At 38.3% G+C, this 14,492-nt stretch overlaps 1 protein-coding gene across 1 annotated transcript in view; it reads right to left on the reverse strand.

Moving 5' to 3' along the window:
- The window catches only part of cita (citron rho-interacting serine/threonine kinase a), a 58,797-nt gene that overhangs the window by 15,184 nt on the left and 29,121 nt on the right, over window positions 1-14,492 (reverse strand). Inside the window, exons 26-43 of the mRNA XM_059328962.1 lie at window positions 13,617-13,810; window positions 13,357-13,492; window positions 13,091-13,195; window positions 11,758-11,898; window positions 11,431-11,538; window positions 11,120-11,312; window positions 9,466-9,627; window positions 8,620-8,643; window positions 7,950-8,087; window positions 7,671-7,851; window positions 7,043-7,134; window positions 6,750-6,854; window positions 6,318-6,487; window positions 5,904-5,948; window positions 2,475-2,555; window positions 2,135-2,270; window positions 259-398; window positions 23-115 (exon numbers count right to left, since the gene is read on the reverse strand). Coding sequence (XP_059184945.1) covers window positions 23-115; window positions 259-398; window positions 2,135-2,270; window positions 2,475-2,555; window positions 5,904-5,948; window positions 6,318-6,487; window positions 6,750-6,854; window positions 7,043-7,134; window positions 7,671-7,851; window positions 7,950-8,087; window positions 8,620-8,643; window positions 9,466-9,627; window positions 11,120-11,312; window positions 11,431-11,538; window positions 11,758-11,898; window positions 13,091-13,195; window positions 13,357-13,492; window positions 13,617-13,810 — 2,244 coding nt within the window. The remainder of the gene's footprint in view (window positions 1-22; window positions 116-258; window positions 399-2,134; window positions 2,271-2,474; window positions 2,556-5,903; window positions 5,949-6,317; window positions 6,488-6,749; window positions 6,855-7,042; window positions 7,135-7,670; window positions 7,852-7,949; window positions 8,088-8,619; window positions 8,644-9,465; window positions 9,628-11,119; window positions 11,313-11,430; window positions 11,539-11,757; window positions 11,899-13,090; window positions 13,196-13,356; window positions 13,493-13,616; window positions 13,811-14,492) is intronic.

The raw sequence follows: 14,492 nt of genomic DNA on the forward strand, positions 1-14,492 counted from the left end.
AGTGTTTTAACTTCACACTCACCTTTCTGATGCAGAACTTGTTCAGGCTTTCATTAAGTCGCAGAATTGTAATCTTATTGGGCATAGCAGCACAGATACAGGTCCCATTATCAATCTGTAAAGAAAGAACAACACCGCAATCAGGGCGACGGTAAATATCTGCAATCAGACAACACGCGGCTCAGCTCATTAACTCTGACTAAATAACAGTCTAACTAGGGGATTTTGCTCTGCGCAAGTGACAACAACTTAACGCACCTTTCCAGAGGAGAAGAGGTGGCACCCTTTCACTGTCTCAAAGATGAAGGGGTTGAGGTCGGGCTGAGCTGGAAGATGAGACTGCGACAAAGACTGTTTCACCTTCTTGATCTCCACCAGACACAAGGCCCTCTCCTCTCCTGGAGGACACAACAAACACACAACATACAATGTCATGGTCCTATAAGTTACATTACATTTACATACAAGAAATATCTGCTTTACTATGGCAGGAAAAAAATAGATTTTCCCTTTAACCCATAAGAACCCATGGTGACACCCATGTAACAAACACTTTAAATCTTCTAGAATCTCCAATATTCAGCTTTATGCTTCACATTAACTCATTAAATCCCTAAGCGACGTATACTCAACACCCTGGTGTGGTGGTCATGTGACTGTGACAAGAAGTGACTTCTCCAAAATGTGCCTGTGACTGTAAACAGAAATGTGAAAAAGTAGCTAATTTCAAAAAGCTTATTTTTTGTTCCGAGGCTAAGTTTAAACCCATTTAACAATTCTAATCCGTTAATGTCCTTTATTGCATTTAACTTGTTCTGACCATATTTCCTGAACAAATTAAAGTCACAATTTTGCTAAATGTTGTGGAGATGGAAAGAAAAAGGCGGATTTGTGTTTCTGTAAGCAGAAAATGTCTATTTTTTTATTTTAAAATAAGAAATATCATAAACATAAATACCATAAATAACCAATGTAACATTTATGTCACATCACAGATCTTTGACATTTAGGAGTAGAATTTTTCCTTTAAAACATCATAATCATCATGTGGTCCACTTGGTCTGTGGTATATCCCCCATAATTTTCCTTCAAGGATTACTGGGTCTAGGTTCTTATGGGTTAAGTTCCATTTTTAAAAACATGTAATACATCAAACAGTGATGGGGCACCATCTAGGTCTGAAAAGTGAAGCCTGTGTTGAAGTGGCTTAAACCTGCATTCTTTCTGATGGCCAGCAGGGGTGACTCCACTGGTTGCAAAGAAAAAAGTCAGATTGTATGGAAATCTGTGAGAATATTACCTTCTCACTTGATTTATTACATTAGTAAACATTTTCCTAATGAGTTTATGGTCTAAATTGCTCGTTGCAAGTCTTCTTCAATACAGCATGATGTGCATTTTGTAAATTATAGTCCCATTTAGAGTAAAATAGATGATAATGCTGTTCATGCTTTGACCAGTGTTTTATAAAAAAAAAAGTAAATAAAGAAGCTAAAATTGATGACCAAGATGGTGACAGCCAAAAGGGTGAGGGTTTTGAAACTGTCATCCACAAACATATAGGTGACATCAAGGTGGCTTAGTCCACTTCTTTTATATAGTCTATGATCAAGAATAATCATTATTCTGAACACATACAGTGTATAGATTAAATCAATAATTGGCAATATACCAAAGATGGAGTCAATAATGCATACAGTACAGGCCAAAAGTTTGGACACACCCATCTCACTCAATGCGTTTTTCTTTATTTTCATGACTATTTACATTGTAGATTCTCACTGAAGGCATCAAAACTATGAATGAACACATATGGAATTATGTACTTAACAAAAAAAGTGTGAAATAACTGAAAACATGTCTTGTATTTTAGATTCCTCAAAGTAACCACCCTTTGCTTACTAGAATATAAGACATGTTTTCAGTTATTTCACACTTTTTTGTTAAGTACATAATTCCATATGTGTTCATTAATAGTTTTGATGAATTTACAATGTCAATAGTCATGAAAATAAAGGAAAAACATTGAATGAGAAGGCCAAATCTTAAAAATACTAGCGTTCACTGACTGAGGACTTAAAATTACTGACTTATAATCAAGTATAATGCCTTGAATTAAATATCATGTACTGACCAGTGATCATTAGCAGCTTATCAAGCTCCTTCAAGATCTGGATCTGGAAGACGGATGTCAGCCCAGGGATGTGGGTCAAAGAGTTCTTAATGACGTTTAGAGCGTACAAACCCTCCTCAGAGCCAACCAACACGATCTAAAGGGAAGGAGTCGTTTACAGATTGTAAGAGCTTCATAAGTGAAACATGCAACAGAATGGTGTAGCAGTCAGAAGCTGGAAGGATACAGATTTAAAGTGACTTTGGATGACAGTGTGTAAAACGAAATGGCAAACATAGCAAAAACACAAAAAGGAACTTGTTTATGTTCCTATTGATGAAGTAGGTTTCTGTCCTTGTACCTGGTCGGTGAGTGGAAGAGTACAGTTGATGTCCAAACGGTCATCACCCTCCAGCTTCAGCAGGGAATTACCCAGAAGTTTCTATTAAGACAAGAAGCAGAAAGCGAGAGAGAGAGAGAGAGAGAGAGAGAGAGAGAGAGAGATGGAGCAGAGGGAGGGGGCAGGTTAGGCAGATCTTCTACAAATCAGTTGCTTTAGAGCAAAGAAAGATGACCCAGCAAGGAGGACAGCCAGAGAGCCTTCACCAACTCAAACACAGAGATTTATGTTATCTGAATTAATGAATCCATCCTTCACTAATAATAAGACCAACAGAAAACAAATTCTTGATTTGTTTTCTCTGATATAGTGCTACTATAATCATGTTTCAATGCCAAAATGATACTTTGTCATTATTTTTGCAAAGTATTTTTTACATTTGGGTTAAAGATAAAACATTTACCCACAAAAAGGTCTAACTTAAATAATGTTCTCATTACACAAACGGCTGTAAAAATAAATTGGTCTTACATGTTATGTAAAATATGATGTTTTTTTTTAAATAAAAATTGTATTATCCAATGCAAGAGTAAGTAAACGACACAAGGAATTGATCCACATTTGATGCGATTTTTTTTTACTTGACAGTTTCTAATACTCAGACTGCTGCAGACACAATATAAAAATAGTTTTCTGGGCAACCATTAAAATCCCCACTTCATAGCAACAACAGCAGTAGTTAAATTAATTAAAACATATTGTTGAACACTGTGGGACTGAGGCAGTGCCTCTTTTAATTATCAGCGTTCAAAGCTTTATGGATGCTGTTCACCTCGGGCTATACACAATGGATGGCCATTTTATCCAAGACAGCTAATTATGACAAGTGCTGCAGTGTAAAATTAACTAATTGGGCTGAACACGGGTGGGACTAAAATGCATACACTATGTGGCCAAAAATAGACACTAATATCCACATACTCCTGTGTACTTGTGTGCACTCTTGGGTTGTTATGGGAAACACTAATACTACAGCATATGAGGATATTTTAGACTATAATATGATTCAAACATTGTGGCAACAGTTTGGAGAAGAAGGCCTTTTAGATAACACTTATCCAGGTCATCACTTATTTTCATTGCTGCCATCGGGTAAGCAGATATTGTAGCATCAAGGTGCACCTTGTTTGTTTATAGGACAGCTTTTATCCAGCAATCAGGCAATGAGACCTTTCAATGGTCTGTGGGGCACAGAGCAGGTAGCTACTAATCCACTGTGCTGATTTCTAATCTTTTTCTCTATGTACTTGTTTATACCGTAACACTATAGTGTGGCTCTGTTTGTTAGCGACTGTATGCTGTGTATACTTCATACATGTCATGTCATGTCATTGCACTTGTGGCATTTTAATGCATATGACAATAAATTCTTAATTCCTGTCACAACATGAAGATACCCCTATGCATAAAGCGAGGTCCTCTTAGCTCTGTTTTCTGACTTATCAAATTTTGTCGGTGACAGGAGACTTTAGTCAATCAGAGGTTATCTCAGAAGGAGGGAGTTCCAATCAGTTGTCCTACTAATGCATGCAAGACCGTTTAAACAAACTAGTGAGGAACTCAAGAGGAAAGCTGTGGAGTACCAGCAGAGAATCCAGAAGGTATGTTTGCACCAGGGCAATAGCTTATTGATCATGTGATGCAAATGTTCATCAAGTAACATGCTAAGGCAGGGGTGTCAAACTCAAATACACAATGGGCCAAAATTTAAAACTTGAATAAAATCGCGGGTCAACATTGAACAAATAAACCTTTAAATATATACCAAACATATTTTGCTTTAACATTAAATATGGAACCAGCAACGCTTATTAACATACAATATATAACTAAATAGTGCAGACATGCAAAATCAAATTTCAAATAAAAAACAGATCAATGTCATTAATTTATTAAACACAAATTAAATAAAAATCCTATGCCTCTTTTCTATTTGCATCCTTCTGATTTAAATATCAAAATAAAGTTTTTCAACAGGTAAATACATTTAAAAATAAAATAACAATAACAAATCTAGTATTAGCGGTAAATGCGCTGCATAATAATACCGTCAGCTTTTATAGTACAATAATAATATAATAATTTGGTATTGCCTCGCGGGCCAAATAAAATAACACTGCGGGCCAAATTTGGCCCGCGGGCCAGAGTTTGACACCCCTGGTTTAAATGTTGAAAGCCCGATTGCAGAAAGAGTTGTTTTCCAGCATTGGGAACAACTGGGTACACTGCAAATCAAGCTAAAAAAAGGAAGACAGTCTTATTATAAAGAGAGTCTAAAAGAGAGTCTGGCAATCAACACAATAAAACATGTGTCATTATTGACGTAGGCTCAAACTGGGAAAGTTATTTGTAAATATATCGATTAATTCTAAATTTGATGCATCGTTTTTTAATTTAGGTTTTTCGAAAGCGTCCCAACTTGAAATTGAGGTTGTACCACAGCTGCAGATTCGAGTAATTTGCCAGACACTGTCCCACTCCACTGGACCAATTTGGCATCTCGGCAGGAGTGATCCACATATAAGATGTGTATCTAGTCAGATGTCTTTGCCTTTTTTAGAAAAGTGCCTGCCTCAGCTTTAACTGTCTTGCACAGAGCCTTGACATCAACCCCGTCTAACGACTTTGGGAGAATTTGTTTTTTTGTGAAATTTGTGAATCAAAGAATTGTGTAGCATATTAATTACGTGTTTTAGGAAATGTATAGTTCATGGAAGTTTGTCGAATTTTGGTGTTAAGCATTCACATATGGGTGTAATCTTCATGTGGGTGGACAAATACTTTTGGCCATGTATTGTATTCTACCATAAGGCAGAAAAAAAATGCATATTGAACTTGTTTAAAGCATGTTTGAAAAGGTGACACAATAAACAAGGCAGGGGTTTCACTTTTTGGAAACACTGACATACAGTTTAGAAAAAATGCAACACTATTTCCAAGGTTGTTTTTTTTAACATCAGAATGTAAGAGGGATGGCAAAATGCTCCTAAACCAGCAATAAACACACAACCACCAACAGCAGAAGCCTGCACGCCGAAGTTAAGCTCAGGCTGCTAAAGGAGTGTGTGCGTGTGTCTGACATGTTTCAGTGAAGGGGGCTACAGCCGTGCATGGCTTTTGCAGAAGCATGCATGACATAGCATATGACACCTGGCCAGAGGTGCGCAGCAGTGCCTATTCACATCCATGCACTATGTAGGTTTATGAGTGTTTGACCACTTAATGCTGCTGTTTTTATCAGGGCAGTTACTTCAATGAGTAACTCAGGCCGGTGCTGTGTTCACCTGCACTGAACAGCATGAGTGTTGTATGCGAAGATGTGTACAGCTACTGCATGCTCAGTTGGTCGGTCAACTGAAACCCAAGCGTTCATGCGGCTACTTACTGTACCTGAACCAGAGGGGATAGGTTCTTCTGTCTTTTAGAAACACCTGCCTATAATATGATCCACACAACCGAGTTGAATGGAGATACACACGCACGGTATAATCACATCAACAAAGACGATGACAACACACAAATACAAGACGTGGATGTTGAGAACATGCAGAGAGAGAAAGAAGAGGGAGGGAGAGAAAACGAAGTGAAGGCACTGGCTGATGTTTAATGGAGGCATTCAATATAATTTACCCAGTTTTCACACCAAACAATACAGCCACCCTTGGATAAAGTTACTATTTGAATTAGTTTGTCTTGTACAAACGAGAGAGTGGGCTGTCTTTCTTACACATTCAATCAGCAGATTTTTAACCCAATCAGGCCTGACACAAGCAGAAAAACAATATGAACACACACAATGCTTACAGCATCAGAATCCACTTTGTCTTTGGACCCGCGGCTTCCAGCCACCACAGACTCCAGTACAGCCACCCAGCGCTGCTTGTCAGGGAAGCTGGGAGCCATGAAGTAGAGGGACTGGCCAGGCCAGCAGGTGGTGTGGGGATGTGACTCCAGTTTCAACACGTACGGTATGTCTGCGTACACACACACACACACACACACACACACACACACACACACACACACAGAAAGACAGACTGGTCGGCTATCTTGCAAACAGCTTTATTTCACAGCTGAGTGAAATGTTGACAGGAGACCTGTCAACATTTTTATTTTATTTAGAGATTCAGAATATAGATTTGACATGTGGATCCAATTTAAAATTCACGGAGAGGATGATACAGTTAAAATCCTACAAGAGGCTGAGTGCAGGATTAGGTGGTATTGATCCAGTACCTGACTTGGCAGTGTTGATGAGCTCAGAGGCTCCAATGGCTCCATGAACAGTCACCTCTCCATCAGGCAGGCAGAGCTCAAACTCCTCCTCAACTTTTATATAGTCTAGAAGAGAAACAACACAATTATTTAAATTCGGACACAGCTGATCTTCATTATAATACAAAGAGCTGAACAATTACATAATGTTTAAATAAATATGTTGAATAACTGATCAGGAGTGTTCTTTCAAATTTAGAATGTAACTTTCTATTACCAACAAAAATACAGCCATTAAAAAAATAAGTACTGACCTTCTCTGGGCTCAGTATCATAGATTGATACTTTGGTTCCATCAAGCACCACGTACTTCCTCTCCCAGCCCTGCTGACCACGTTTGCCATTTCTGCGTAAGCAAACAAATGCACACTACTGTTCAAGTTGTGAAAAAAACATATCGTTAGCCTCATAGCATAATTGCCTAAGTCATTTTTTGGCCAAATTGTGATATCTGCCTAACTTTACTCACCTACCACTGCTGCATCTTTCTGTCTTATTGCATATGTTCTCCCTATCAGAACACTTGTTAGAGTCCAAAATCACTTTCTGCCTTAGTCATCTCTGTGACTTAGGCATTTTTGCCACTACATACAAACCAAACTACATTATTTATATGTAAGAGAAAAATTGCCTTAGTCAGGGCATATTCTGCCTAAGTCACTTTTATCTGTTATGAAATCGATGTGTTTAATTTTTTATGCAAACTTGTTCACACTTCTATTTGAACTTACTGTTACAATATCAATTAAGAATACCAATGGGCTTACTAAAAATTGTGTATTTTCTTGTTTCCCGAAAACGTTCAAATATGACTTAGGCAAATATGCTATGAGGCTAACGATATGATAGATGGTCAGTATGCTAATAAAAGACTGAGGTTACCTTGGCTGTTTCATCCATCCCTCCAAGCGCACATGCCCACTGGCCTCTTTGACCTGCAGTGCAGGAGAGTTTGCCTTTTCTCGGCACAAGGCCTCTGAAAAGTGAGTGGCATACTCGGCTGGCAGACCACAGGTGGCCGGAAGACATGGTGAGCATTTAGGGTGACACAGAGTGTGACACTCTGGAATACAACAAAGAGAGGGGGGTGAGTTCTTATTCCAAAGTTAAAAGATAATATCTTCACATTCAGTAGTCCCAGCTACAGAATAGGACACAAACCTAGACAAGTGGCAGCCTGTCGTCCAAAATGCACAGTGTCCAGGCAGACGGCACACTTGGCAGCCCTCATGTTGAGGCCAACAGTGAAACGATGGGGGATGTTGTGGTGCATTCTCTCTTTCACACGGCGACCAAACTCTGCAAAGCAAAAGGAAAGAAGTGGGCAGGGACAGAAGCTACTGAAGGAGAAATACAACACCAGGATATTTTTGCAACAGGATTAAAATCACTTCAGAAGTGAGAAGCAACAAGTTCATGAGATTCAGTTTTTTTCAAGCAGCATGGGGCAATTTGAATAATGAATGATTGATTTCTTACTTAAGGCATTTGGCATATCAATGGTTAAGTATGCTAATAAAGTCCGTCAGAATCAGATTATGCATGCCAATGACCATGGAATGCATTAAAATGTTTCAGGGTGAAAAGCCACCTATCCAACCATATGCTATCTAAATCATGACTCAAGGAATGATGCTGGGGGAAAAAAGGAGCCCATGACTTTAAACTTGACCTTTAAGAATAAAGTCTTTGGTCAAGTTACAGTTACGTTGAAAACAGGACAGTAAGACAGACGTGCAGTATGATATGGGCCTGTGTGTTGTTGCATGGAGATGAGCTCATGCATGCAAGAAAACACACTGTGGTGACTGCTAAGTGACTGCTAACTTACTTTCAAAGGTGACTCTCCTCTTTTCTGTGAGGAGCGAGAGGAAAGAGACAGAAAGGAGAGAGCAGTCTAACAATAACTATGTGAAAGCAAAGAAACACGGACAGTAAGGAACCTGAATCACAGAGCAAATTCATCTTAGCCAGATTACTGCTCCTCTCAAACGTGCTCCTGATAAATCACCATCATGGTCGACTTTATGGTATTATAACATGAGCTGCTGTGATATTAAGAGATTCATTTGGTCTTTGAGGCTTTTCACTTTCAAGTGAACACAGTATTTTTGGTCCTTTTGAAATGTTTTTTTCTATTTCTAAGAAGATGGGCTGTTTGCACATTTTGATATATTGCACTGAACCTGTCGTGCAGCTGTGATATATGCAAAGGTCCAGTTTCCATGGTGATTATCTCCATAAAAAACATAATTTAGCTTTGTAATAGTAAATCCGGATTAAAACCAGTGTTACCTGGCTAATCCAATATTCTTACTTTGTGAGACAGGCCCAAGCAGGGTTACAATGTTCGCTGGATAAATGCAGTGAATAAGTCCATGTCCCTGGTTTGGAGCGAGCTCCAGGTTTAACATGTACTGAGCACAGTTATCCAGCTTTATTTGACTTCATAATCCTGCTTTGGGAGACAGGCCATTGAAAGACACATAAACACACCACATAAACAACATAAGGGAACAGAGAGAGTCCATTTGTGTTCTGACGCTGATAGCATAAGGGTGAACACTTCTATAGGGCTTAAAAACATGAAATCCTTGGTTCAAATTCAGGCTGATTGGCCGGGGGCAGCATTGAGTTTACCCGTGTGTTTGTTTATTAGTTTGTGTGTGTGACTAACCTTCAGGTGTGGAGGTCTCCTTGCAGCGGGTGGAGGGGTTGAGCAGACTGCTGGGGTTGGGTTGATGTTCTGGGGATTTGACAATGGCTGACATGAGGATTTGATGTCGAGCCTGGGCCGGCGTGGAGGGAGCAACATGTTCCTGGGCTTTGAAATGAGCTGCTGTGTTACCATAAACAAATAAAACAACCGAATATTAGATGAGTAAGAGCTATTAGGCTTGAAATATACACTACCGGTCAAAAGTTTTAGAACACCCCAATTTTTCCATTTTTTACTGAAATTCAAGCAGTTCAAGTCAAATGAACAGCTTGAAAGGGTACAAAGGTAAGTGGTGAACTGCCAGAGGTAAATAAAAAAAGGTAAGCTTAACCAAAACTGAAAGATAATGTACATTTCAGAATTATGCAAGCCTTGGGTTAAGAAATGGGTTAACAACTTAACTCTATGGAGTCTTGGGCTATTTTGTCCATTTTTGAATTCTTTTCATGTCTTTGTAAGTCATTTTGTGTCTTTTTTTGGTCATTTTGTCTCTTTTTTTTGTCATTTTGTGTCTTTTTTTGTCATTTTGTGTCTTTTTTTGGTAATTTTGTGTCTTTTTTTAGTCCTTTAGTTCAACATAAAATGTGATTTTGAATCACATTATTTTTTAATTATTTTCAAAACACTATCATGCTCAATAAAGAATTTTAAATGTTGCAAATGTGCATTAATTTCAGAGTAGACTGAGACATTAAACTGCATCATTTTCAATTAATTTCTGGAAAAGTTGGTGTGTTCTAAAACTTTTGACCAGTAGTGTACCTAGCCCCATTGTCAAAAAACTGATATATTTTGAAATAAATCTTCTAGGATCTGGCAGGTGTAAGTAATGGAGCAAGATGCTGCCATGGCGCCTTTGTTAAAAGATGTCTGGGAAGAGATAAGGGAGGAGGCACAACACAGGATTTCCTGAGCTGACTATCTCATCTTCAATGGGAACCCTAACATGATGATACTAAACGATTAAAGATTTTAATAATCATGGGTCAGTTATTAAATAAATGAATACATTTTATATGAAAGAAATAATGTTATAAATATATTAATAATAGAAATATAATACATTTAAAAATAAATATATAATCATGTCTCAATATTGTTCCATCAATCAATCAATAAATAAATAAATATGTTTTTAATTAAAAGGAGACTACTTTTATTCATTTAAGGGGATATTTTTTTTCCATAATTCTACATTTATTATTTGAGGGGACTTTTATTTTCTTATGTCACATTTAAGTCTCGCCTCTTTTTATTTCCATGTATTTTATTCAAATGAATGGTGCATGGTTGTGTCACAGATTCAGACCAAAGCGAGAGCACAAGAATTGGCTCACTTGCACACCCCTCTGCCTTATTCACCCTGGGAAATAAATTATTAGGGCATTATAAAAGTCTCCTGAAATAAATAAAAGCAGTCCTTACAAAATGGTCCTTTTGGAATAAAAACCTTTTTATTTATAGAATTATATTGACTACATTTTTTATATATATTTACATGTATTTGTACATGTATAATCTAATTTATTTACATCAGAATTAATATTATAGCCATATTTTTTTGTTTAATACTTTTTAAAATACCATTTGATAGCCTAACACTGGGACCTACCCTCTTCTCTCAGGGAACGTAGCTCTATCCTCATCTTCTGCAGAGCCTCTTCTAGATCAGCGCACCTTGAGCGTTCCTTCTCCAAAGCCATTTTCATGTCACCGTATTGCATGGGAACTGCTGGCTGGGCCTGTGGAGCCAGCGCCCCGTTAGTCGTGGTGCCTACATCCTCTCGACGTCGCCCAAATATACCCTATTCAGAGAGGGAACATGCAAGATCAATACCAAACACACAGAGGTTTGTGTAGAAGCTATTTATTAATCTAATATGGCATTGACTTAAAATAAATGGATAAAATGTCTTCTCAGACCTTCTTTTTCTTGGTGGGCTGGTCCATTTTAGCCTGGAGGAAGTCAATGAGTTTGGTCTGCTGGGAGATGGTCCCCTCCATCTTCACCTTCTCATGGGAGTATACAGCCTGCAGGAAGGAAAACACATCATCAGAGAAGGAAATACCTCTGAAGACAACCTTAAAAGACTCACATAAATTAGGATTTCCTTTATCCTCCTGGCTCCCTTGAGGTACCTCGTTACTTGCCAGCATCAGTCAGACTATTCTAATATCTAACTAGGACTCGGTTTCTCCCCAGAGGCTGCTGTATTTTAAACAAACTGCAAAAGTGATTGCACGGAGCACCTGTATATTCTCCAGCTGGTACTCCAGATCGGTCCTCTCAGTCTTGAGCATGTCGGTCTGGTCCAGAGCGTCCTGCAGGCCTTGAGTCAGACGGAATATGTGACTCTTCTGGAGGTCCATCTGCTGCTGCAGCTTCCCTTGCTGTAGGGACACCAGAATACAGACATTTGGAGAAGGATGGTAGCGAATATAATTCAGTCCATTAAGAGTTGATGTGTCTCAGAACAAACATAAATCCCAAAACAGGGCCAAAGAAGCCAACTGTTTAAAGAACTGTAATTGAAATGCCTTAGTTCAAAACACATTTCTTTAAAACAGCCAACTAAAATTGTCTCCTATGTATAATGTTATTGAACGAAAGAGTTATGAAGGACAAGTCTGTAACACAATGCAGGGCTCAAAACTATCATTTAAAAGACTTTCCAGGCTGACCACCAGGCAAGCAGCTTTTTGTTGCTGAAACTGAAATTATGGTTGTCAGTTTTAACTTAAGTCTTCTTATATTTTGAGAAATGAAGATATTTTGCAGATGTCAGCTTGACAATGTCAATGTGACAAAATAATAAAAGCTTTTTTACAGTAACTAAATAAATACTTTGTAGTTTATGTTTTATTGATACTTAATGTACAGATACAAAATTTGAATCGTTAGTTAACGTGTCCACCCTTAATTCCTGGTATACAATATACCAGTAGTGCAATATTAAAACATAATATATCTGTTTTGTAAGTTAAAAAGTTTGTATCTTAAAAAAATATTACTTGCCAATGGCAACCTGGCAAACTTACTGTTAAACCCTGAAATGAAATTTGGTAACACTTTCTATGAAGACTACATCTATAGTGCATTATGAGCGCATTCATAGTGAATTATAATGCTCATTATAATCAATCATAATGCATTATGACTGCATTCATAAACACATATAAAGCTTCATGATGCACTATATCAACAGTTATACATATAGCTTATAATGACTTATAAATCCAAGTGTCTTATGAGTGCTCTTGACTGGTTATAAACTACAGGCTGACTGATGAGGCTTATAATACATTACAACTACTCATACCCCTCTATACACACACCTCAACAATCAATTGTTATAAGGACTCATAGGATGCCATAAGTATAAATAAATGATCAATGTATGCTTTAAGTAAAGTGAGGTTCATATAGACGCATCTATAATGCAGTATAGCTAATCATGATGAATCATGAAACATCATGAAACTCATAATGCACTATAGATGTAGTCTTCATAGAAAGTGTTACCTGAAATTTTAATTGAATAAATACATGCATGTGTTTGTGTGGTTGTATTCGACTTGTCACCTCTTCCATCAGCCTCTGTTTCAGTTCTCTCTCTGTCTCTAGTTTCTGCTGCAAGCTGCGGGCGTTCATCTCCAGCATAGTGTGCTTCTTCTCCAGATCATTGAGCTGCAAGAAAACGTGAGTGCGTGTCAAATTGTTACAACTGAGAGTTGAATTTCACCTCAACCACGACAGTGTGGATTTTCTCTCTCAGATTTAAAACAAATGTTTGTGTTTTTTTTTCTTTGAGGTTTAGTGAGATCATAAGTAAGACACTTGTGACTCACAGTATCAGACAGACTTTCGGCCTTCAGTCTCTGCTCCTTCAGTGCCTGCTGTAAGGCCAGTATCTCAGCCTTGTGCTCTTTGACTGCCAGCTCCACTGCCTGGCGAGATTCAGTGCTGCGCTGGTCTGCACGCAGCCTGTGAACAGCATAATGACAAGTCTTACATAGCTAGATATTTTAATGTTCTGCATATACTGAATGAAAGTCACTCCCATGCAGAATAACACAGTGTAAGTGAATTGTTCATTCTCTTTTGGCACCTGTTCTGCTTCTCGTTGTCCAACAGTCTCTGCAGGTCTCTGGTGCGTCTCTCGGCTTGGCTTTTTTCGTCCTCCAGGGCTCCTCTCCAAGCCTCCCACTGTCTCTCTTTCTCCAGCAGCTCGTCATTTAAGGACTCCAGCTCCACCACCTGCTCTTCCAGCATGCTGCATGTAGTCTTCAGTGTCTCGATGTTCTTGGAGGATAAACGAGCACAGTCTCAGTATAATTAATGATATGATGCATCACATCTTTGGTCTGGAACATGAGGATATATTCAAAACACCACTTGTTGGACTTGTAGATATATTGATAAATACTGGCAAGATGTAGAAAACCGACTACAACTAATTTTTGACATTAAACCCAAAAAAGACCCATTGTGTCTACTGTTTGGACTGGCAGACACACAACTTAAAAGTGCACATTCCAAAAGACTCTTCTCTATTCTCACTTTTTGTGCAAGGAAGAACATATTGCGAACATAAGAACATATTGCAAGTGGATAGACTGTAACCCCCCACAATAGCTGGAAGGCATAAAGTTATTTTTGATATGTTACCCATGGAATACTTAACATATAGGTCCAGATGTATGACTGAAGCTTTCTATAGAATCTGGTCCCCATTCCTGACTTATATTGGTACGAGACTAACTGTCATTGTGTTGAAGGGCCTGCTGGACCATAAGTGAGATAATATGATGCTTCTGTGGATACTGTCTCTAGGGGGACTCCCCCCACTTATCTCTATGTATCATATATGATCTCTTTTTTTAAAATGTATGTATGATATGGCTTACCCCCTGTGGTTCTTGTTGTTATGGTTGTTGTTTTTGTCTAAGACAGCTCTGTTTGTTTGTTTTTGTGGCTGTCTGTG

Source organism: Centropristis striata, chromosome 3 (genome assembly GCF_030273125.1).
Source record: "Centropristis striata isolate RG_2023a ecotype Rhode Island chromosome 3, C.striata_1.0, whole genome shotgun sequence".
Lineage (NCBI taxonomy): Eukaryota > Metazoa > Chordata > Actinopteri > Perciformes > Serranidae > Centropristis > Centropristis striata.